General features: G+C 33.5%; 5 protein-coding genes across 8 annotated transcripts; 2 read left to right on the top strand and 3 right to left on the bottom strand.

Moving 5' to 3' along the window:
- Positions 1-180: 180 nt before the first annotated feature.
- LOC105199297 lies at positions 181-7,545 on the bottom strand. 2 transcript variants are annotated; one of them, XM_011166311.3, is made up of 4 exons: positions 7,399-7,545; positions 4,216-4,253; positions 3,395-3,643; positions 181-1,475 (listed from the first exon to the last, which is right to left on the bottom strand). In XM_011166311.3, exons 1-4 carry the CDS (start codon positions 7,400-7,402, stop codon positions 1,365-1,367), a joined length of 402 nt encoding a protein of 133 aa, XP_011164613.1. In that variant the 5' UTR covers positions 7,403-7,545; the 3' UTR covers positions 181-1,364. The 2 variants fall into 2 exon arrangements, with proteins under 2 accessions (XP_011164613.1, XP_011164615.1); XM_011166313.3 differs by lacking the exon at positions 181-1,475 and adding an exon at positions 2,215-2,998 and having other exon boundaries at positions 7,399-7,542.
- A 745-nt stretch (positions 7,546-8,290) lies between these two features.
- On the bottom strand, positions 8,291-13,019 carry LOC105199293 (X-ray repair cross-complementing protein 5). Of its 2 annotated transcripts, none has more exons than XM_011166308.3 (14): positions 12,844-13,019; positions 11,775-11,885; positions 11,478-11,701; positions 11,134-11,259; positions 10,941-11,019; positions 10,665-10,802; positions 10,392-10,581; positions 10,172-10,305; positions 9,682-9,825; positions 9,467-9,609; positions 9,089-9,334; positions 8,842-9,004; positions 8,701-8,745; positions 8,291-8,528 (listed from the first exon to the last, which is right to left on the bottom strand). In XM_011166308.3, exons 1-13 carry the CDS (start codon positions 12,862-12,864, stop codon positions 8,734-8,736), a joined length of 1,731 nt encoding a protein of 576 aa, XP_011164610.1. In that variant the 5' UTR covers positions 12,865-13,019; the 3' UTR covers positions 8,291-8,528; positions 8,701-8,733. The 2 variants fall into 2 exon arrangements, with proteins under 2 accessions (XP_011164610.1, XP_025991955.1); XM_026136170.2 differs by having other exon boundaries at positions 8,291-8,484.
- A 144-nt stretch (positions 13,020-13,163) lies between these two features.
- On the top strand, positions 13,164-15,511 carry LOC105199295 (alpha-2-macroglobulin receptor-associated protein). Its single transcript, XM_011166309.3, has 7 exons — positions 13,164-13,531; positions 13,645-13,786; positions 13,859-14,029; positions 14,148-14,255; positions 14,345-14,456; positions 14,540-14,696; positions 14,873-15,511. The coding sequence occupies exons 1-7, from the start codon at positions 13,328-13,330 to the stop codon at positions 15,074-15,076; spliced, it is 1,098 nt and encodes a 365-aa protein (XP_011164611.1). The 5' UTR covers positions 13,164-13,327; the 3' UTR covers positions 15,077-15,511.
- Positions 15,361-17,458, bottom strand: LOC105199296 (beta-1,4-galactosyltransferase 7). Its single transcript, XM_011166310.3, has 5 exons — positions 16,714-17,458; positions 16,425-16,636; positions 16,132-16,355; positions 15,913-16,059; positions 15,361-15,800 (listed from the first exon to the last, which is right to left on the bottom strand). The coding sequence occupies exons 1-5, from the start codon at positions 16,814-16,816 to the stop codon at positions 15,506-15,508; spliced, it is 981 nt and encodes a 326-aa protein (XP_011164612.1). The 5' UTR covers positions 16,817-17,458; the 3' UTR covers positions 15,361-15,505.
- A 293-nt stretch (positions 17,459-17,751) lies between these two features.
- On the top strand, positions 17,752-22,491 carry LOC105199292 (melanotransferrin). 2 transcript variants are annotated; one of them, XM_011166305.3, is made up of 9 exons: positions 17,752-17,931; positions 18,266-18,678; positions 19,139-19,256; positions 19,330-19,509; positions 19,591-20,381; positions 20,440-20,604; positions 20,720-20,808; positions 20,897-21,237; positions 21,390-22,491. In XM_011166305.3, the coding sequence occupies exons 1-9, from the start codon at positions 17,868-17,870 to the stop codon at positions 22,025-22,027; spliced, it is 2,799 nt and encodes a 932-aa protein (XP_011164607.1). In that variant the 5' UTR covers positions 17,752-17,867; the 3' UTR covers positions 22,028-22,491. The 2 variants fall into 2 exon arrangements, with proteins under 2 accessions (XP_011164607.1, XP_039315118.1); XM_039459184.1 differs by having other exon boundaries at positions 17,901-18,011; positions 21,390-22,027.
- Positions 22,492-22,519: the final 28 nt, after the last annotated feature.

The following is a 22,519-nucleotide window of genomic DNA, read 5'->3' as shown; positions in this document are numbered from 1 at the left end:
AGATTATATTATTTCATAAAAACAGAATTATTACACTTATTTTAAAAAAAAGTGTAAATGAAATTATTTGCTAAGTAAAAATTTGTATTGTTTTTATATAAGTAATAATATTATTAATATTAATTAAGTTGAATAATCATGGATATAGGAGTAATTAAAAAAACAATTTTTCTGTGTATATTTCAAGGTTTCAACATAATTTTATTCGTAACGTCAACTTTTGATCTTATAACGCCGCTATACTGCACTAGATATGAACAAGATAGTTTGATTCAAGTAAATTGAATGCTTTTTCTCAAGTCGCTGCTCAAGCCAAAATAACTGCGATTTTATCATCTACAGTTTCGCTAGATTTGACAAGTTTACTTGAACGTATATGGCTAGCTTAACATTTAGAGTTGTATGAAAGTTTTATGACAAAATTTCCTATTCACTGCTAGTACTGAAAATTTATAGTATGTGGACTATAAATTTCCAGTACAAGCAATGAATTTCGGAATGTAGCCATTGTTGATTTGATAACGTATAAGTAAATAATTTTACTTTTACAAACATAGTAAATTACTATTCAAAATAACAAATTACTATTAGTTCGTAAAGTTGAAAAATTAAAATTTTTTATAATTATGTTAATATTACAGATTATATTATGTTAAATATTTGATAATTTTTAAAGCAATTAGATTTTGAGATACCTTTCGTTCGGGTTTTTACAATTGTCTTTTATAATTTCTGCTAACACATATTTCTGTAATTAAATACTGCGACATAAATGCATCTGATTTACATGGAAAACTATTCTTGAATGTCATCGGAATAAATGTACATTGATCTACATATTCTACATAAATATATTGTCACGACATTGAGTATCGAACATTATACATTTCTTATGTATTGATCACAAGTAATATTGTATAAAACGTATGATCACAAGTAATATTGTATAAAAATAGACGGAAATATTTCTTTAAATATATTATTTTCTTTTCTCTATCTACGTAACTAAACAACGAAATGTTTTTTTTTTATGTATGTTACAAAAATAATCTCACTGCATTTCACAAAGGTTTGCACTTGCATTAAGCCACGTAGGAACGTTAAATGGTTTAACACAAACGTATCACGAGTAAATGGTAACCAGCAGGTAAATGAGTGACCAGCAGCCGGGCCAGAGTCCAGTCCGATTGTACAAAAATAGAACGCGGTACTCGTTAATTGGATTACAGGAACTCAGCGATGTTTTCTTTAGTTGCAATTCTCGACATAAGATTGATAACATAATTAATTAACATGTTTGTGCAAAAATTTTTAACTGCATTAATACAAGGACTCCTGCCGTCCTTGGACGTAGCCGCTCTCTTCTACACCTGATTCTTCTTTCGCGCGTACGGTAAATCTTTGTCGAAGGCCAGAAACTTGAACAGACGTGTCCCGTTATAAGGCGTGTTACTTCCCGGTGGATGGAGCCTCATCTAATAAAACAAAGGCCAACGTTAGTTAATCGTATGCATTACGATAGCGTGAATAATCTATCCTTGATATAATTTGCATTTTCCTTTTACATTGAATTGATTAATTATCTGCATTTAATCTTGAAGCGCTACCTACCACATGCTCCTGACCCTTGATATGTTTCTCGAGATATCGTAACCCAAGTCGACAAATAATATAATGAACAATATTTATGCTATTAATGCTTTATTCTTAAATATTATATATGCGACAGAGGGGAAAGTAAAATCTTTGTATACACAACGATAGATAAGGAAATTTATACAATATTTGAAGATTTGTGAAAAGTCTAATAATTTTGCTCGAGCGTTACAGAATTGTCGAAAGATTTTCTCTTTTAAATATTTTACGAAAATCTCTTATTTTATTTTAAATTATTACCATAAATAGAGTTGAGACAAAATGTTTAAATAATATGTAAATAATATAATTAGGAGAAGATAAACTTTTTAGCATGATTTTAGGAAAAAAGGAAGGTCCAGATTTAAACCTTGACTGGGATATTTTTTGCAATAAATTCTTTGCAGTGTTTTAAAATCCTCATTATGACTATTATGAATTAATTTATCAATTTAAATCATGATATTAATATTTCGTCTTTAGATTAACATGTTTAAAGGCCGATAAACTGCTGGCACATGATTTAGAGAACTGGAAAAAGGTATATAAAATCACGCAGAAAGTTATTAGACACCAATATCCATTTTGACTGAAAAGGCTCATCTTTTCTTAATAAAATTTTTAATGTCATATCCATTGCTGAAATCCATAAGCATTACAAAATAAATGTCGGCAATACGATTGATAATATGGCTTACTAACATATGACTGATAAAGCTATGCTAGTTCAATTCTTGTATAAAAGCAATACTTTCCGAAGCTCCGTCAAAGGATTAATGATCAATTACCCAACTCCATTGCGGTTAGTTTTATTAATAATGTTATAAAAATAAATTCCTCCTTGACGAAGCTTAAAAATTAGAGAACTGACTTTATAGCTCCTTATTATATTTCGCGTCTTAAAATAAGTGAAAAAAATGTCTAAAATATCTCGTTATGAGCATTTCGTGTCTGTTATTTATTTTTTTATTTTTTTATTATCCATTTCTTCACCTTGAATATTCAATACGGTAGTGATTTAATTATCGATGTGCTATTATTTCTCCGAAGACGAGCACAACGTACATGTAATATAATACTATTAATTAATATCGTCATATGAAGAAATGGATAATTGATTTTAAGGCGATAACTGAGAAGTTATCTACGTTGTGTCGTTATTATTTTATTATAAGTAGTATTTGTAAATGGTTGAGCTCCCTCCGATGCAGCAGTAGCCCCGAGCATTAGTATGGTGTTGCTTTGACTCTATTTGGGTTTTATGATTTTGTGTGTGCGTGGATTGCGGCCGTGCAGCATCATTCCCGTTCTACTTCTCAGCTTCAATGACTCTCGCATTTCCATCCGGATTATTGAATCGCTTCTGTAACGAGAAAAAAGACCAACACCAATCCGTTACCACGCGTTACGGCGTTTTACGACGACGATAACATAGATCGAACGAATTTGCTCTTTTCTTTGATTTAATTAGGATTAATTTTTTATCGCTTGCAAGCATATTAATCTTATCAACGTCGACATTAGCACCTAATTTAATTAATAATTAGATAAATTTGGAAATCTCCGTAAAAAGATGAAAAATACTTTTAAATATATCAACATAATTCTTTGGAAGAATATTCTATAGAAATATTCTTGAGGTTGATCTTTCTTGGTCATATGCGTGCTATTTCTTCAAAAGCCATATAAACGTGTTTTCACCTCCGACAATTTTTGCACACATAATTTATAGCGATCTCGAGTAAAAGTCGACACTCACCATGATTCTGTATTTTTCCTTGCACGCATACTCGGTCTCGTCCACGTCATTGTAGCAGTCGCTCTTGTAATCCTCGGGTATCGGACGGCCCTCGAACTGGCACAATCTGGAGAGCGGTCTCGCCTTGACCAGCATCTTCTCGAAACCGATCGGCTTGTGTTGCGGACAATAAAACACGTCCGGGGTATTCTTATCGAAGACGATACTCTTGCGCATTATGTCGCCGCATTGCACAGCAACGAACAGCGTCTACGACACGTGTACAATATGACTAAAAGATCTTGTTCTCTCGTGATTAAAAATAATTTATAGTTATGTTATATATAATTTATATATAATTTACTAAGACTTTTTAGAAAATTGATATTAAAAAAATTATCATTATTTTAATATTAAATTAAAAAATTAAATTAGAATTAAAAATCTCAGACATTGCAGGACTACGATCTTCGATGCTTCGCGGACAATTGATAAGCTTATAAAAAAACGTATGCTATTATTTATAAATTTATATTTTATCGCTTGACACAAAATTATCCCATGGGAAGAGAAAGACCGCACTCCAATTTTACGCTATGGAGATTCTCGCGCCCGTTACGGAAATTAGCTGGAATTAATTTATGTGCGATTTCGATTAATTAACCGAGTTGTCTTCTCATCCGCCGGTGTATTGTCGGCGTTTCGGCTTGCCGCGCAGAAAATCCCGTGACGATGTGAGCGCGGACAGAACAACCGGCTTCCGGGATTAAGAAGCGCAGGAAAATACATTCGCAGGACTACACGCAACTCCCGCAACACATGATAAAAGTCCGGCCACTTACAGCGAGTGCGACGAGCAGGCTGCAGATGTAAATGTTCCCTGTAAAAGCAAAAAGGTGAGTCAGCGTGAAAAAATCAACTGCGCAATGTGGTGCTGTTTGTAGAAAAAAGACTGGGAAAAAAGATAGAGAAAGGATCCGGAACATTTACTAGCGGCAATCTAACTTGCGTAAGTAAGTAAAGCGTCGCAATTCTGCCGTTAAAAACAAGAATATACCGAGGACAAGAACGCAATATTGAGGTGATGGTTTCTAATATTTTTCCTTTTTTCTTTTTTGTTAATTCGTATTCCTAGAAATACCGCAATAAATAAATTACATATATCCTCACTTATAGCTCTTAATTAAATCACGTTGTTAAATTATCTAATTTAATTAATTATTTGGATAATTTGTTTTTGAATGAGCAAATTATTAAAGCAACTGATAAAATGTAATTTCTTCCTTAAATTATAAAATAACCAGTCGGGTAATAATAAATTTAGTGCCAGCAATTGCGGTTATACTAAAGTTATAAATAAATTATTTATAATTTTGAATTATATATAAATTTAGGATTTTTGAATAATTAAATTTTATTTTGTATGGTGAAATATTAAAATTAAATAAAAATTATAATATAAAAATTTAAATAGATGGAATTTGAAAATTTAAGTAAATAAATTAGGATTAGATACCCTATTAATTAAATTATATTAATTAAATTAGGTGAATTAGAGATTAAAAATAATATTAAAAATTTAAATAATTTGGCGCTATTTTAAATAGTTAGAGGAATTTGTTAAATAATTGATAATCCACGTTAGGATAAACCTGATAAAAATCTTTTTTAATTAAAAATCTAGATTCGAATAATTCCTTCTAGTTCACAGAATTATAATTACAGCTTCTAATAAGACTTCTCAGTTCTTTCTTCTTTTTGTTAAATCATTTTTCAAAGTACTGCAATAAACAGATTTCTTTAGATATTGAAATTAGAATTATCTTGATATGTTAGTTTTTAATCAGCAAATTATTAAAGTAATCAATTAAAATACTTTTTTTCCTTAATTTATAAAGTAATGCGTTAAAATATTTCTCATACAATTCATGCACAATTGCAAAACCCTCTAAGCATCTGTTAATTAAAAATCTAGATTTAAATGATTTCGTTCAGTTACTGTCATCTACAGTTACAATTACAATTCCCAATAAAACTCTTCTCTTATTTTTTGCTAAATTATATTTAAAAGTATCACAATAAATAGATCTCTGAATTATCGTCTTTAAATTATCCTTCAGAAAATTATATGACTAATGTGTTGGCTTTTAACTAGTAAATTATTGAATTAATTGAATATAATATCTTGAATATAAATTAAAGTAATCGTCGAGATATTCCTGATATAATTCGTTTACGATTGCAAAACTCGCCGGACGTCCTTTAATTAAAGATTCAAATTCGAGTAATTTCTTGCAGTCACAAAGCATAATTACGATTGCGGCATCCGATAAGACGCTTCTCTTTTTTCTCCACCCGCGAGTCGATTAACATACACGCAATTTCCACACTTTTCGATTCTAGGTCAGCATTTACTATCTTTTCGCATCGCGCATTTGCTCATGTATTTTTTTCACGGTCAACGGCCAGAACTCGGCCTCGCGTAGCGTCGCAAGCGAAGAGCTTCTCTTTCATTCCACGCTGACCCAAAAAAAAAAAAAAAAAAAAATCAATCGAATAAAGCCGTCTCGACTTTTTGACATTATCACGACCCACGAGACTTTCCCCAGTCATTTGCGCAACACGCCACGTGTATAATGTATCCTGGTCCGCGGGCAGTTGCATTGGTCGACGCATAAATTAGCGTCACCGAACCGTCGAATATAAATCTCCTCGGTTCAAGGCGCAACCTGCCTTCTTCCATTCTTAAAAAAAAAAAAGGGGAATTGTTTCGTTCGCTCAATAAACGATACGAGGAAGAAAAGTCGTCGATGTCGATAGTTGTTGCATAAACGTTCAACTTGGTGTACACCAAGATGCATCATGACATTTTCACGGCGAGACATTTATCCGTGACATTTCACACAGCATCTTATCCGGATCGAGTAGATTGTTAATAACTGTGCGAATCGAATTTAATTGCTGAAGTTTTCTCTCGCACGTTTTCTCATATATTCCAATATATCTGTAATTTGATGGAAAAGCATTTCTTCGTCACGTCATTTCTCACTTTTACAGCCTGAGGCGTGTAACTCGTGTACTTGCATTACGCAGGAAGTCTCAAGTTCATTGTACCTCTTCTAATTTGTAAACTTTCGCCGAACTCCACGAGGAATTAGACACGAAGGAACGAGAGGCTTTGCAAACATTTCAACGGGCGCTATTATTTTAAATTAAAGAAAAATTTATATTCAATTAATGAAATAACAAATATTAAATAACGAAGACTATAAAATACTTCAAGATACGTTGTATTTTTGATTAACGTTTCTGAGATTCAGAAGTTAAGATTCAGACTGTTAAAATTATTGAATTATACATTTCTTTAGAATATCCATATTATAATCAAATAGTTAATATAAAAAATCAGAAGACGCCCCCCAAAAAAATGTCTAAAAGATACACAGAAAACGTTAATAGAAAACATCTTTTGATGTTATGTTTTCTAAATGCTTCAAGAATAAAAATCATTAAAATTAAGAGCGATATAATTTTCTTGAGACATTCATAATATCAATAAAGTTAAAAAAAACAAAGGATACTTAATAAGCGTCATGTTCATTTCTATCACTGTAGATTAACTTTAATCTCTTTTATTTTTTTATCTTCTAATTCTAAGAATTAGAAAAAGACAAAGAGCAAGTTATAAATTGAGATTAAAGTTCATCTGTATGATAGAGATGTACAAAGGTCCAGATCCTCTTTCTATGCTTTCGCGTCTTATTTCTGGCAGCCAGGAATTGTTCAATGGTCAAAATTGCTCGTAATGAAACTCGCTTAAAATTTATGTCGAGATTACAATGTGAGAACTGTATACGTTCAAGGAAGGATCCAGAATCGTCTTCCGCGAAGCGGATGGGCAAGATTCCATGTGACGCGTCCACAGGTGAGATCCGTGTGTCGCGGAGTGCAATATTCGGCACGCACTTTCGTCGAACGGAAACGGCGGTGTCAAGGTGCAGCCAATTAAGTCGTGCTTGACTTACCCATGCTTCTCGGGTGACGGGCGTTCGCTCGCACCTGTTGATCCTCGCGAGGCGGCGTCTCTTCGTCGACTGAATCGCCGCGTCGCCCTCCCCGCCCAAAAGAGACCGTCCGTTAGACAGCACGGATAGTAGCTACTGATCTGTGCTGCAAACTCACAAGAAGAATGGTAATAACAAAATATCGTAATTTCAGTATTTTGTGAATATTCGACATAGTGTGACAATTGATTTTAAAATATCACGATAAAAGAGTTGATATTCAATAAACTATTGTAATTAAAAACTTACATTTTTTTATTTTCATATATAAAATGATAGGTTGATAAGTTAGCCTGTTCCGCTGATATCAATAGACTTCTATTATTAACTGTAGTTCGTTTAAATAAAATAATTCCAATAGTTAAATTTAACATTTCTAGAAACGTGGTGGAAAACTTGAATGTCATCAGGTCCCAACACAAAATTGTGTTGCGTTCAGGGCTTTGAAGCGTCTTGGTTCACCACTGAGTATAGAACGCTTCAAACGTGAGAATCGAGAAATCGCGCGTTTCATAAGTAATCAGTATCGTGTCGCACCAGATCTCTTTCTCCTTCCTTTTATAGGTATAGGACGAATCGCCACGCATCATCTTCGCAAATTGAAACGATGAGATAATTGAAAAGCTATGTAAATCAAGCGAGTACAGAAGTCAATGCATGTATAAATGTATTATGCATGCCCTTGATATTTTCTATGAATAAAATTTCAATTTCGCACACGCACATTTATGAAGTTCATTAATTCACATAAATCCAGTTATTTTCTTCAAACTTATTATTATCAACATTTTCTTTTTTAGGATTATTATTAATTATCGAATGTAGGACGTTTATCTATGTAAATATCTTTACCTTCGATTTAATCAAAGATTTATTGAATATAGACGAAGGCAATATAACATTCTGGAAACCAACTGAGCATAATATATATTGTAATGTTTAGGTGCTAACAAATTTTTGGTAAATCGAAGATAGAAGAAAGGTAGGCGTTATGTAGGTGGATGGCCTCGTCTCTCCCTTATTCGGTTAACGATAGAGTCATCGTTGCTGTTGGTATGAGAAGAATATTGAAGATCAAGAACTATACTGTTCTGAAAAAATAAATTCTATACCTTTCTCACCGCATTATTAATTCATTAAATTATTTTATTATTAATAAAATGTATCTCATTTAAAATATATATCAAAAATAGATTATTAATTGGTTTTCGAATTATTGAACATAATATGAATTCAGACATGATACTTAAAAAGTATAATTACAACGTAATTATCAAAATTGCTGCCAGGAGCTCCTTATATATCAATCTGTAACAATATTTATACTGCTAAAGAAGTCTATTACATATAAAAAAAATATTGAAAATTTAATAAAACAATGACATGGAAATTTATTATACTTACAGTCTCATCAAAATTAAAATCACTTGTATCAGGTAAAGTAACATTTTTTAATTTATCATTATTGCCTTCTATGGCATTTATTTTCTCTTCTTTAACTGTTTGCATCATAAGCATGCTGTTAGCATCAGATTGTTTGTCATTCTCCTCTTGCGATATATCACGCCTAAAAGAATGTATATTTATCAAACCAATAATTTTAATATTAAATCTATTTTGAGTATAATTTTTTATTTGGGAATATGCTCACTTTCTTTTAAGAGGCTTCTTTTTCTCTAAGAAGAATAAGTTTTTAATCCTCTCGGTAACTGGTTTGCATTTTTCTTTCAAAAATTCGGGGGGCTCCAGAAGATTTAACAAATCATCGGCAATAGGTGGTAACGGTTTGTCTGGATTAAGCGCGCGAGCTACTAATGTATCCCACATGTGTTGCGCTCCAGGATCCGGCATATATCCTGGTAAATATTTTTCGCCTCCAGTCACGTCATCATCGGCACTGATGAAAGAATTCAATAGATAATTAATAATATAGTTTAAATATACATTCTAAAAAATATAAATGTCCTTTTCTTCGCATAATTTATTTGGATATATTTCATATTTATGTTAAATATATTATAATATTTACGCATCGGGCAATTCTAAGGACGTTAACAGATCATCAATGGCATCATTCTGCTCCTTTGATAATTGATCCATCATTTTTTTCAACGGTCTCTGCGCTATTGCTCCATAATCTCGCTCGAATGGCAAACCGATCTCAATAAGGCACTATCACAAAAAAGTCAATTGTCTATAAATTATAATTAACGAAATAAGAAAGAATAGAGGAAATATTCTCACCCATGGTTCATTTGGTACGTCAACACTTGGAAATAATGCCATCATGTTAGCTTCGGTGTTTGCTCTATAGACCTTCTCTACTATTGCAACAACGTTTTTGTCAACCATGGCTTGCACCAGACTGTAAAACGGCGCACTTGCCGACTACAAAGAATGTCTCGTTCATTTTTATTGCGACGCTGAATTCAAGATTGAGAAGCAACTCGTTACTTATAACGAGATTATAAAGTTATCTTTTTCAGTAACTAAAACTGAGTTAATTTTTTTGTTAACTAATAACTAATTTTAGTAAATATTTTTATAGTAATTTAATACATGTATTTCGAAATCATTCATTAATATCAAGCTGTATTTACAACAAAATAAAATAATAAATTATCTTTGAGATAGCTATCGTATAAGTATTAAGTTCTAAAAGTTCTAATTTTCTCTATCCTGGTTAAGCTTTATAGCTTTATTATGTGACAAAGAGCAAACCCTGCTACCATACCTCGTTAGCGGGTACAATAACGTATGAGCCATCCGACAACCAACATTCCATAGGAACATTTTCTCTTGCAGTGAAACCGTGAATTTTATAACATTTCTCGTTATTTTTAGGAGTCATTCTTTTCTTAGATTCATCTACGATCGATACATTGTAGACATCGGTCATCATCTGATTACATTATTAGTAGAGCAAAAATTTAATGTAGGTTTAAGTGGGTTACCTGAAACAGGAATGGCTTTGCCACCATACACATAACCACGGATAATATCCTCTTGCGTATGAATAGTCCTATTGTTGTCCGTCCATTGTGCAACATTTTTAATTGGTACTTCTTTATCCGCTTCTTCTTTATTGGATGCACTCAACTTACCCATCAGTGTCATATCCGGTAGTTTCACCTCATTCGGCATCTTATGACATAAATAATATGTGACAATATATATACAAGAAAAATAATAAGCGTTAACTGTTTCACGTTAAATTGGAGCCTTACTTTAGCAATTCCAGTGATTGGAAAGCAGAAGTCGCCCAATTCCATTTGACAGTGCCATTGAAACGGTTTAGTCGATGGCCGTTTGTAAAAGCGCACATCTGACATAGCGTTTTCAAAGGTGAGATACTGCCCACCAATCTGTGAAACATATATTTATATCATATATTACTATATATATTTTATTAAATAAAATTATTCTCTCAAATAATTTAATTATATAAAATACAATTTATGCTCTTATATAATTCAATAATTATACACATTTGCTCAAATTACCTGTTCTATAACTTCCATAAGCAACACTTCACTAGCCGTTTGAGAATCTTCATCTGCAATAGGCAGTGTTTTCTCTCCGCTAAAATATATAATTTTTTTGCTGTATTTAATATTTTTATACTAATGTTTACGTAATATTTAATTTAATTCTCTCATTTATTAACAGTGATAGCAAAGTTAAGGGAATAAGTACATTGCTATGAGTGAAATTTCTTCTGAATTTAATATCTCTGCAATATCATTTGCCTGAAACTGGTCAACAAAATCCTTCTCCTCATTGAAAGCAGATAGCAAAATTATTTTTCTCTCAGATTTATCTCTGCAACAAGAAATAGTAAACTTAATAATTGAAATAATTGAAAAATAACAATAAAAATAAATAAAAAAAGAAATATAAATTGCATGTAAAAACTATCGTTATTATTGATGCATAAATTATGTTAAAAAAATTTAAAATATACGTAAATATACATAAACATTTAAATTTAATATATATTGATCAAAACTTAACATTACACTATATTTAAATATACTTACACGCATTCACGTTTGATATAATCAACTGCAGCATAAATTGCCTCCATCCAAGAACAACTCTGATTTGTGGTTTGCAGCCTTTCAATATTTTTTATCAAATCCCAATTTCCAACCTGCATGCTACAGAGTTCTTGTACATTGTCAAATTCTGTAGCACTGCTGCTTTCATTGCTGCCTGAGCCCATTAATATCACTCCTATCTCATCCTTGGGACGTAGAAATATCTACGAGATATTTTCAGAAATAATGAATAGACACAAATGACTATTATTAATAGTATAACGTGAAGAAATGCACCTTCTTTTGAATAATATGTTTAAGGATGTACTTTTCCTTATCCAACAGCTGCAAACTGCTTTGATCATCCTGACAGGGGACTCCAACGTCCACCAGAAAAATTAAACTTTCCTACCGACGTAGATAAAATACAAATAGAACAAAAACAAGACATAATTAAATTTATAGCAAATAAGTAAATATATATATTTTTAAATATAAATATATGTATTTCATATTTATAATTTTATATATTTTTTTGATTCAATGTCTAACAGATACTAAACTGCAATTAATCTTTAATGATCTAAAGAGTTGTGACAAAAAAAAGATCGTAAACATTGATTCAAATGCTTTTCAAATAAACTGGAATATTGTACCACAGAACTTGTTTATAAAAACTTTTTTTAAAATATACATATAATTTTACAATCTGCCATGTCCATTTCTACCAATGCAGATTAACCCTTTACATGTGATGGAGTGATTCGTATTCTATGCATATTTTCTTTGAAAAATTTAAGATTATTGTAATCATAATATTTATGTACAATTATTTATAAACAATTATAATAAACAACCTTATAAATATATCATAAAAGAATAAAATATTTGTATAAAATTGTATAAGTATTAAAAATTCTTCAAATTTAATAAAATTAATAAAATTTTTGAAGATTTTTTTGCTTGTAAAAATAACCTAAAAAGAACAGAAGAGTTAAAATGTGTTAATTTGACACCATATTGACCAAATTATGATCAGAAAATGACGTAAATTTAATCAATATGACATCAAATTGACATTATTTTGATTTCTTGTTCTCCTTGGAAAAAAATAAATCCAAATACGAACAACCTAGCGATGAGAGAAGGTGCCGAAAAACAATGTGTTCAAAGGAACTTTGATTTCGGTTTAATTTATCTGTTTTTAATTCTCAGGAAAAATAACACAAAGATTGGAAATTAATCCACATCAGTCTAGAAATGGCTATTATTACGCTGTATTCTCTAACGCGCACTTTCAGATCACCTTATATCATCATCTTATCGTCTTATCGAAGGTGACTAACGAATGAGATAGGCAGATTACCTTTAATTGCTTCGGCGGCATTTCTTTACGTTATTGAAGCTCGAGGTTTTCAATAGGACTAGTCTTCTCGATGCAATTTCTGGATCTTCTGCACCGGGCGGCTTCGTTGAAAATCAGTTCAAACGTCAAAATCGTACGTAACCTAACTTGCACTTGTCATCCACACTGTCACGTGACAATAAGCCTGTTCTTTTTAGCTGAACTGGCTGCACTAGTTCAGAGTTTATCTTTCTTCTTTCAACGTGAATGGAAGAAGATAAACTGTGAATTAGTGCAGTCAGTTCAGCTAAAAAGAACAGGCTTAATAATGTGGTTTGTCGTGTGACGTGACTGACGTGTGCATGCATACACGTGCATACGTGATACATCAGGTCAGGCACGTCAGTTTCGCTTGCCCATCATTGCCTTAGTTCTCTTGTGATTGTTCGTGATTGTGGATTGTATCACGTAGCTTGTGCAATCGTTTCTGTAAATAAAGCACAAAATGGTGCTTCTGAAAACACAATTTATTCTGTTGATAAATCTGGGCCTACTATCAATCCACCCCAGCGTAGGGGAAAACAAATACTCCGCCGAGGCGAACAAAGCTAAAGATGTCGACCCCTCGCAGTTCCCAACGTCTCTTCGAGACTTGGATAAACCATTCAGGATGGCAAAGTTGAATGTACTTTGGGTTAAGGCCAAAAACGTGAGTGACGGACCTCATATAGACCGTAATTAGAAAATAAATAAATACATATATTTTTTAATATAAATATAGTTACTTCTTATTTTTAATTATGAATATATTTTTTACTTTAGCGTTTGACAGATAGTAAGCTGCAATCGATTTTTAGTGATCTGAAGATTCATGACAAAGAAGAGATCGCGTACAAACATTTTAAGTCAGATGGGAAGGATCCCGATGGCTTGGAAGAGGCACGTCTGAGGCAAAAGCTCATTGGTAACTTTTTCACCCAATCACTTCTATTTCTATTGCCTTGCGAAACCTTAGTCTAATATATCTTTATTTCAGGAATAATGAGTACATATGGTTTATTGGAACATTTCTCTGAGACCGAGGATCCAAAGTTACTTAAAATACACAAAGCGATGAACGATGGTAGTAATTATGTTTCTAAGGACGTATTTGAGGATGTAAGGCTCAACAAATTGTGGGCTAAAGCTGAAATGGCTGGTTTTACTGGTGTGCATAATTTATATCAATAATAAAATGTATTTTACAAAAATTTACTTTATAATTAATATTTATATATAAAAATCTAATTATATAATTTATAATTATAATTTTTGTTTTATTTTAGATGAAGAGCTCGAGACTTTAAAACAAGAGTTTCAACATCATCAAGAAAAAGTGGACGAATATATGAGTTTATTGAAAGGACAGTCTACAGATTCAGAAAAGTCTGAAAGTTAGTCTTTTATATCCACATATAATATATACAGCTCTAAAAATGTTATTTTTATAACTTGTCTTTACTATTGTATCTAACATTTCTAGATGTCTTACATCTTAAACCAGAAAACTGGAACGAATTAGAAGAACAGGAGGAATTATCTAACAATATACCAGACCAGAAATTAAGTCACACAGAAAAAGCAAATTTACTTCGGTATATATATATATATATATGTTGTAAAAGATATATGTATACATGAATACACGAAAAAGCTTCTAACATCATTTCTCTTTCAGAAAAAAACACTTGGAACTGAGAAACGGATTCGATCGCTTAGACAGACTCACCGCAAAGGGACCAAACCATAAAGAATTTGTAGAACCTAAGGTACAAGGATTATGGAAGATTGCATTAGAAGCAAAGTTCTCTTCCGACGAGTTATCATCTTTAAAGGTATAACAAGCTAAACTTTTACCCTTATTTTTGTAAATGCTAAGAAAGCCATTAGCAAAATTTTCATAATTTTATAAGATAGAAATGAATTAAAATTTGTTATACTTCAAATTATATTTGTTACAATTGAATGTATTTCAATTGTATTTATATATTAAAATGAATATATTATATAGGAGGAACTTTTGCATTATGAATCGAGGCTACTTAAGCTGCGACATTTACATGTGGAAGGTGCCTTGGACGCAGCACAAAAAGGGCAGCTTCACGATTTAGAAAATTCAACTGCTGAACAACATATAAAGAAACACGTTAGAACTGTACAAAAACTTCATACGGATCTAGAAAGCAAAATCATGCAGAGGCATTCCGAATTATAAGCAAATTATATAAAAAGCTATGGACCATTTACAAAAGAAAATCAAAATATGTGCAATTTAATTAATATATACAAAGCAATTAGAAACAAATAATCATTCATTGTGAAGTAAATAATAAAATAATCGTCTATGGAAATGTTTATATTCAAATAACTTGTCGACTTACATTTTTAACAATTTTTGTTAAATAATCTTGATGATTTTCTAACAAAACTGCAATAATATTTGTACTATATATAAAACATTAAAAATATATATAAATAATTTGTACTATAAGCAGAATCTCTTGTGTGAACAATGTATATGAATGAACTATAGGGAACTATTTTATTTTTATCTAAATTGAATACATAAAAAATGGAAGAATGTGAAGGTTGTGTTTGAGTACATTTTATAATATTTTCAACAATTAAATTACTAAGATTATAATTACAATCCAGTGGCGAGTTTACTATTATTAGTCTTCTTTTTTTCCTTCGACCTCCCTTGATCCTTCGATCCGACTAGTTTCTCACATTCGCACCAAGGTGTGCTTGATTTGTCGCAGAGCAGAGAAATATTAATCACCGTCAGGGAAGTATCTGATATAGTCATCTTGATTGTATCGAGTATTTTATACGAGACGTTATTCAAGCCAGTTTGCCGGTCTCGTTTTCTGGTAACCTCTCGTTGATTATAACACTTCGTCATATCTCTCTTTCTATGATTTCTATCATGTATATGCCTGTAATACATATTCTTACTTGTAATAATTGATAAAGCCAAACGTTGCAACTTCCATTTAGTTTCATTCTATAGCTTATATTAATACAGAAAACTCGTAAAATGGCACTTACTTAAATGTATTATGCGTTCCTGTTGATATATTCTGTGGACGACTGACGATTAAGCCAGCCTCTTTTAGTCTAACATAAAATTCGTCGTCCTCGAGACCCCATCCCCAATATTTGTTAGACATTCCATTTACTTGTATGAAATGTTCTCTGTGAAAGTGTATATATTCAATAATAAATAGATCCATTTTATCTCTTCATGATTTATTAATTAAAACATACCTTTTAATGAGTAGTATACCGCCGATAAAAGTAAAATAATGATATCGAGGATGCAAGTCTGGTGATGATATATGATGAGGTCCTACACTTGGATATGCATAGGATAACTGATCGTTCATAGGCAATAGATCTACATCGTGCATTGCAATGTAATCAAATGTTTTCTCTGTTTCAAGGAAGCCTACATTTATGAGAGATGCACGATTGAATCTGTATCTGTCCACCTAAAAATTATACATAAAGTTCAAACATTGCTTTTTGATCACTCACAAACATCTCTAATATTACAATACCTGATTCAATACAAATATATGATAATCCAGATTCTGCTTGTCTAGGAATTTCTGCATATGTGGTACAAATATCAATAATTCTTCAAAACGATCCCTAAATGGCACTAGTATGGCCAATTGATGCTCCGATTTCTTTTTATGTCCATTAATCTCGTCAGTTACTTGCTTGAGATGCTGACTTGGCTGAGCGTTTGCCTCGCACTTGCATTCATCTAAAATAATAAAATCATGCTTTTAGTAACTAATTTTTATACTATATCATGTCTTTTAGTACAAATTAATGACTAACCAATACTGATGGGAGATATGCTGATTATACATGATGTGACAAAGGTGATCAAGATGCAAGCAAAGATATATTTGAACCTTATGTTTTTCCAAATGTTATCCATGTTGAATAATATTTACGGAAAGATTAAAAATACAAATTGCAAATGTTAATTAACAGAGAAATGCTGTTTCAACATTGCACCAATATCTCTCGGTGGCATCTCTTCCTCCCAGAAAACGAGAGATTCCTTCCGTTGTTATTATCACAGAACTTTGAGTGCTCAATCGTAGCGGAAGAAAGCGAGAGCAACGTAATTCACAGTGTAATCTTCAAAATTATTTTTGCAGATGTCGATTAATAATGCAAGTTCAAATAGATATTTTAACGTGAGATTATTGCCAAGTATCCCGTGAGGAATCGCATCCTTTCGAAGGGCTATCGACAGACGCAAATCTCTCTTGCTCGTTTAAAGTTCGTGTGTGACGAACCGGCCGTTCAGCAAGGCTTCCTCGTCAGGATGCAAAATACCTCTGGTCGCACTAGCTCGAACGACGAGATCGCACCGCGAGCGTCGTGTCCGCGCAGGTGCACACGTCCCCTGCAAACTCGCAAGCATCACGTAACAACTCGACCCAATGTGTATGCAACTCGTACATCCTCGTACTCTAGCGATGCTCATCCGAATATATGTCGTTCACGTCATCCTCACAGCTTTCAGATTCACCACAGTTTGACAGGTCGAGATTCCCCCGATCACCCTGCGCCGACTCCAGATTCCATAGTAGCACGCACGCTCGCGCACATTCCGGATACGTTCTGAAAAATTCTGAAATCCCGCCGTGAAAGTATGTTCATTATACAGTTGCACTATTTGTCCGTCCGGTCGCTTGTGCGCATGCGTTGAGAACATCTACAGCCTACGATTGGCTGATATGTGATTAACGCATGCGCACAAGCGACAGACTGTGTCAACACAGAGGAACCAGCATCAAGGAAATGAACATACCCATAGCGTCAAATCGTTCATTCTATCCTCGTTCAATGAATGGATTACGTCACGCGTGTTGTAGGTTGGGTGTAGTCCGTGTAGTTCGTTACAATTCGGATCGGAGTAGTCATGTCAAGGGTGTTGTCCGTGCGCGATTGACTCGAAAAAAAGACTCCAAGGAAAAATGTGGCTCCAGCATTATGCGTTATTACTGACTCTGTGCTGTTTAGCGACATGTCAAAATTACGGTAATTCACTTTCTTCTGCGACGAATGTCACAGAAGCGAGATTAACGATTGCATCGTAGAAAACGTAGTCGTACCTCACGGTATGCGTCAAGTTACTACCAATAGTTATCCCTAAAATAATAATTTTATTTATCAAATTAACACATATATATATATTAATTTAATCTTAACAAAAATAATATGTTTTGATTTAAGTTTTGTTTCACCATGATATTTGCATACTGATTCAACTTTATTTGCACAAGAGAAGAGAATATGGAGTGTTAGAGTACAAAATGCTGTGCCATGTTGTTACATGTAACAATCACTGTATTAATTGATTAATTATCGACAGGTCAACGCCCCAACAACACAGTCACTTGGTGTACAGTTTCCGAGAGCGAACAGAACAAATGTATGGCCTTGTCCAGAGCGGTTGATCGCGAGATAGGCTCCTTTGGCTATAACTACTTTTCAGTGAAATGCAATCAGGCCTTCAACAAGGAAGAATGTATGACCATGCTGGACCGCGAGATTGCACAGATAACAACACTGGATGCTGGAGAGGTCTTCATAGCTGGGCGATACCACAGTCTGGTACCAATAATGCAGGAAATATATGAAAGTGGTGTAAATTTTCAATATGCTGTCGCAGTGATTAAGAAAGGCTCTCTCACAGATGTACACAATCTGTATGATCTTAGAGGCAAGAAGGGCTGTTTTGCTGGTGTTGGGACACTAGCCGGCTGGGTTGTTCCTATTAACAATGTGAGTAAAATTAGTAAGGTACCTGAGCTAAAATAAGATCCATTTAATTGAATAAGATCTACTGTATTAGAATTTTATTACAATTATTAGGCAGTTAGATCAGCTTTGACTGATACAGACTCTTCTTTTATTTATATTTATAATTTATTTTATTTTTACAACCACTTGCTGCCAATTGAAGGTTGGCAAGAACTGAGTAGACAGTATGCATTTCTTAGAGATTAAAGATTGGTTATTATCAAACATTTTTACAACTACAATCTATTTTCTTATTTTGGTTATAGACTTTATTTAAAAACTTTTTTTATAGATGTTTAATGTTTCCATAAATAGAGCTTTTTTAAACAAAAATAAAATAAATTAAGTAGCTCTTATTCAACCTACTTTAGATTACAATATAAATTACAATATTACAATACAATTTATATTTTGACAAAACATGTAACCTGTTTTTGTTCAGCTTATGAAGTATGGAGGAATGGAAGTTATTGACTGTAACAATCATGTAAAGTCAACGATTAAATTCTTTGGACCTAGTTGTGCAGTGAACTCACTAATTGATAAATATAATCCACTTGGTAAGTTTAATACAAGAATACGTAGATTGCATTTCTATCCTATAGTTGTTATAATTTAGGGAATCAATTACAGGTGACAACTCTGACCAGTTGTGTAGCCTGTGTATTGGAAAAGTGCCTGGTGGCAAGTGTACAAATCAAGATCCCTACGCGGGATACGAGGGGGCTTTTCGCTGCTTGGTTGAAGCGGGTGAAATTGCCTTTTTGGTGCATACGACTGTGCAAGAAATGACTTCGACAACATTTGACTTTAGTATGTATGCCTCATAAGTCATGTTCTTAAAGAAAAAAAAGAATCGGCAAAGTATTTATTTTGCGATTCTTATTATTTCAGGTTCCGTGAAGAAGGAGCAATTCGAACTGCTGTGCAAAGATGGTACACGCAGACCCGTGGATGATTATAGAAATTGCAATTGGGACACTGTACCATCCCGCGCAATAGTCACGTCTTCAGCAACCAATTTTGAAGTACGTCGAAAGTATCAAAGATTTTTGGAGAAGGCCGTCCGGATACTGCACAAGAATAGAAACGACACGACAGGCTTGAATCGTTTCGACAGCAATCAAGACTCCAATCGTTTCGACAGCAATCAGGACGTCAATCGTTTCGACAACAATCAGGGCTTCAATCGTTTCGACAACAATCAGGATTCCAGTCGTTTCGACAACAATCAAGGCTTCACTCGTTTCGACAACAATCAGGATTCCAGTCGTTTCGACAATAATCAGGGCCTCAATCGTTTCGACAACAATCAGGGTTTCAATCGTTACAACAATAATCAAACCTTTACTCGTTTTGATAATAATCAAGAAGGTTTCGAGAACCGTCCGGGTTATAATAGATTTGGGGAGAGTGATATGTATAATAGAAGCGGATTTAGAAATCCGAACGAATATAACACAGATGGTTGGGATCGTAACGCATATGATCGAAGCTTTGGCGGCGGCGGTGGCAGTGGCGGAAGAGGATTCAACTCGTGGGATAGACCCGCGATTAATGATACATTCGATTATTATAACAGAGAAAGAGATGGCACTGAACATACAAACATACAACCAATAGAAATGTTCGATTTATATGAATCTGCGCCTAGATACGGAAAGCAGCATAATTTAATGTTCTCTGTAAGTCTTAATATTCTTGTATTTTGCTTATTTGCTATTATATCCATCATTTTTCCAGGATTCTGCTCGCGATTTTGTACAACTAGCTGAAAAAGATCAAACATATAGTGGGTATTTAGGAAGATCTTTAGATCATGTGTTAGGCGTACGTCACTGTCCTGTAAATCGGATGACATTATGCGTTACATCCGATCCAGAAATGGAAAAATGCGTAAAGATGAAGGTACAATTTAGATTGTATAGCATTCTATTTGCATAGAACCAAATTATTGTTTATCTTACTTCAAAGATTATTTAAATTATTTATTGCTACTTTTAACATCTACTGTTTATCACAGATCGCTTTAAAAGCCCAGCTCTTGAAACCAGAATTACTTTGTCATAGAGGTCACAGCCAAATAAATTGTATGCAATTGATAAAGAGCGGGTACGTCTAAAATATATATTGCATTTAAATATACATATGTACTTGAAATGAAATTCTGGGCGTTATAGTTTTAACTGCTTTATGACAGGATTGCCGATGTAACCGTACTAGATGCCAGTGATGTCTACACCGCTGGACTGCGGTTCGAACTGATACCATTTATATCCGAAATTTACAATTTGGCTACACCGGACTATTACGTTGTCGCCGTCGCAAAGGAGGAGGACGACAATACGGATCTGACGTACCTCAAGAATAAATACACTTGCCACACTGGAATCAACTTGGCTGCGGGATGGGTTTACCCGCTGGCGTATCTCATCTCCAATAAGTGGATTAGAGGATACGGTTGCGATTCTGTGCGCGCTGCCGCCGAATACTTTAGCAAGTCTTGCGTGCCAGGCGCGCTCAGCACCGAATATAACACAGGTAGTTACAAAAAAGTTACAACTAAAAATAACGAGTTAATAATTGTTCTAAGTTGACAATCTGAAAATTAATAGTACAAAATAAAATAAAAGTGGTAGAATAATTGCGTTTACGAAAGTTTTCTTATTTAACTAATTATTTAACATTTGTAGGCGTGCCTTACGATAACATGTGTGACTTGTGTCATGGAGTAAGCTATCGATATTGCCGAAGAGATGCTTCCGAAGATTACTTTGGGTATACAGGTGCCTTTAGATGCCTAGTGGAAGGAGGCGGCGACGTATCCTTCGTGAAACATACGACGGTCGCAGAGAACACCGATGGCAAGCGCAAAGAGTTTTGGGCGCGCAATACCTTCACAAAAGATTTCGAGTTGCTCTGTCCGGACGGTACGCGCCGTCCAACGGCAGATTACGTAAACTGTAATCTAGGAAAAGTTGCCGCTAATGCTATAGTTACGCGCGGTGGTTATTACGGTTACAACGAGACTCAAATCAACGCATATATCAATTTATTTATATACGCACAACAGTTCTACGGCCGAAAAGAGCAAGACGAGTTCAGTTTCAGCATGTATTACAGTCCATCGCCTTACAGCGATCTCATTTTTCAAGATGCCACTCAGCAGTTGGTGGTGATCCCGCCGAACAAGCGGGAATACAGTGCGTACCTCGGGCCAGATTTTATGAGAGCCAGGAGAATCGTAGATTGTAACGCAGGCGCATCTGCATTAAGCTACTCGTTCGCTACGATAGTTATGATCGTGTTTACTTTTACATTTGGTAGATAAGTGTCGCGTGTGCGATTTGCACGTTTTTATATTTAAATGAGAATTCGTATTGATATTACAAACGAAAAATAGAGATCTGACAAAAGAATCTGATACAGCACGATTTATTAATTGGTTAGAGATATTATATTTAGTAATATTTTATCGCTGCTAAGTATCGCAATATTATCAAAGATATATTCTAAATATCAATCAAATTGTTTTATATATACTTTTACACGTATATATTTTTATAAAAGTACAAATGACTGAGAGATGGAGTTGAATATATAAATTTAAGCACGATTGCTGCCTTCGCGTCCGTCCAACGGAGCCATATCTCTAAGCCTATCCGTCCAAATACAATAAACGTATTGATTTGATAATTTTTTTAAGGATTATTGTATTATATTTAATAATTTGATATATGTACATTTTATACCGTCCACTAATGTTTTTGTAGTAATAAATCTTTATATAAGGTTTCTCATGCATTTTTACATCATACACTAT

The sequence above is a fragment of the Solenopsis invicta genome, chromosome 16, assembly GCF_016802725.1.
Source record: "Solenopsis invicta isolate M01_SB chromosome 16, UNIL_Sinv_3.0, whole genome shotgun sequence".
NCBI lineage: Eukaryota > Metazoa > Arthropoda > Insecta > Hymenoptera > Formicidae > Solenopsis > Solenopsis invicta.
Note: the sequence above shows the minus strand (reverse complement) of the source record. Positions and strands in the feature narration are given on the sequence as shown.

Excerpts from the sequence above, each read along its gene's own strand:
- LOC105199297 (XM_011166311.3), bottom strand. Across the intron at positions 3,644-4,215 it reads GCCTGCTCGTCGCACTCGCT|ACGCTGTTCGTTGCTGTGCA; the intron begins GTAAGTGGCCGG and ends CACGTGTCGTAG. Across the intron at positions 1,476-3,394 it reads AGGAAAAATACAGAATCATG|ATGAGGCTCCATCCACCGGG; the intron begins GTGAGTGTCGAC and ends TTGTTTTATTAG.
- LOC105199292 (XM_011166305.3), top strand. The coding sequence starts at position 17,868 with ATGTGGCTCCAGCATTATGCGTTATTACTGACTCTGTGCTGTTTAGCG. Across the intron at positions 19,510-19,590 it reads TTCGACAACATTTGACTTTA|GTTCCGTGAAGAAGGAGCAA; the intron begins GTATGTATGCCT and ends TTATTATTTCAG. Across the intron at positions 20,605-20,719 it reads AAAAATGCGTAAAGATGAAG|ATCGCTTTAAAAGCCCAGCT; the intron begins GTACAATTTAGA and ends TGTTTATCACAG.
- LOC105199296 (XM_011166310.3), bottom strand. The coding sequence starts at position 16,816 with ATGGATAACATTTGGAAAAACATAAGGTTCAAATATATCTTTGCTTGC. Across the intron at positions 16,637-16,713 it reads CATATCTCCCATCAGTATTG|ATGAATGCAAGTGCGAGGCA; the intron begins GTTAGTCATTAA and ends TTATTATTTTAG. Across the intron at positions 16,060-16,131 it reads GGTATACTACTCATTAAAAG|AGAACATTTCATACAAGTAA; the intron begins GTATGTTTTAAT and ends ACACTTTCACAG.
- LOC105199293 (XM_011166308.3), bottom strand. The coding sequence starts at position 12,864 with ATGCCGCCGAAGCAATTAAAG. Across the intron at positions 10,306-10,391 it reads CAAAGCCATTCCTGTTTCAG|ATGAATCTAAGAAAAGAATG; the intron begins GTAACCCACTTA and ends TATCGATCGTAG. Across the intron at positions 9,005-9,088 it reads AAGAAGCCTCTTAAAAGAAA|GCGTGATATATCGCAAGAGG; the intron begins GTGAGCATATTC and ends ACATTCTTTTAG.
- LOC105199295 (XM_011166309.3), top strand. The coding sequence starts at position 13,328 with ATGGTGCTTCTGAAAACACAATTTATTCTGTTGATAAATCTGGGCCTA. Across the intron at positions 14,256-14,344 it reads AGATTCAGAAAAGTCTGAAA|ATGTCTTACATCTTAAACCA; the intron begins GTTAGTCTTTTA and ends TAACATTTCTAG. Across the intron at positions 14,457-14,539 it reads GAAAAAGCAAATTTACTTCG|AAAAAAACACTTGGAACTGA; the intron begins GTATATATATAT and ends TTTCTCTTTCAG.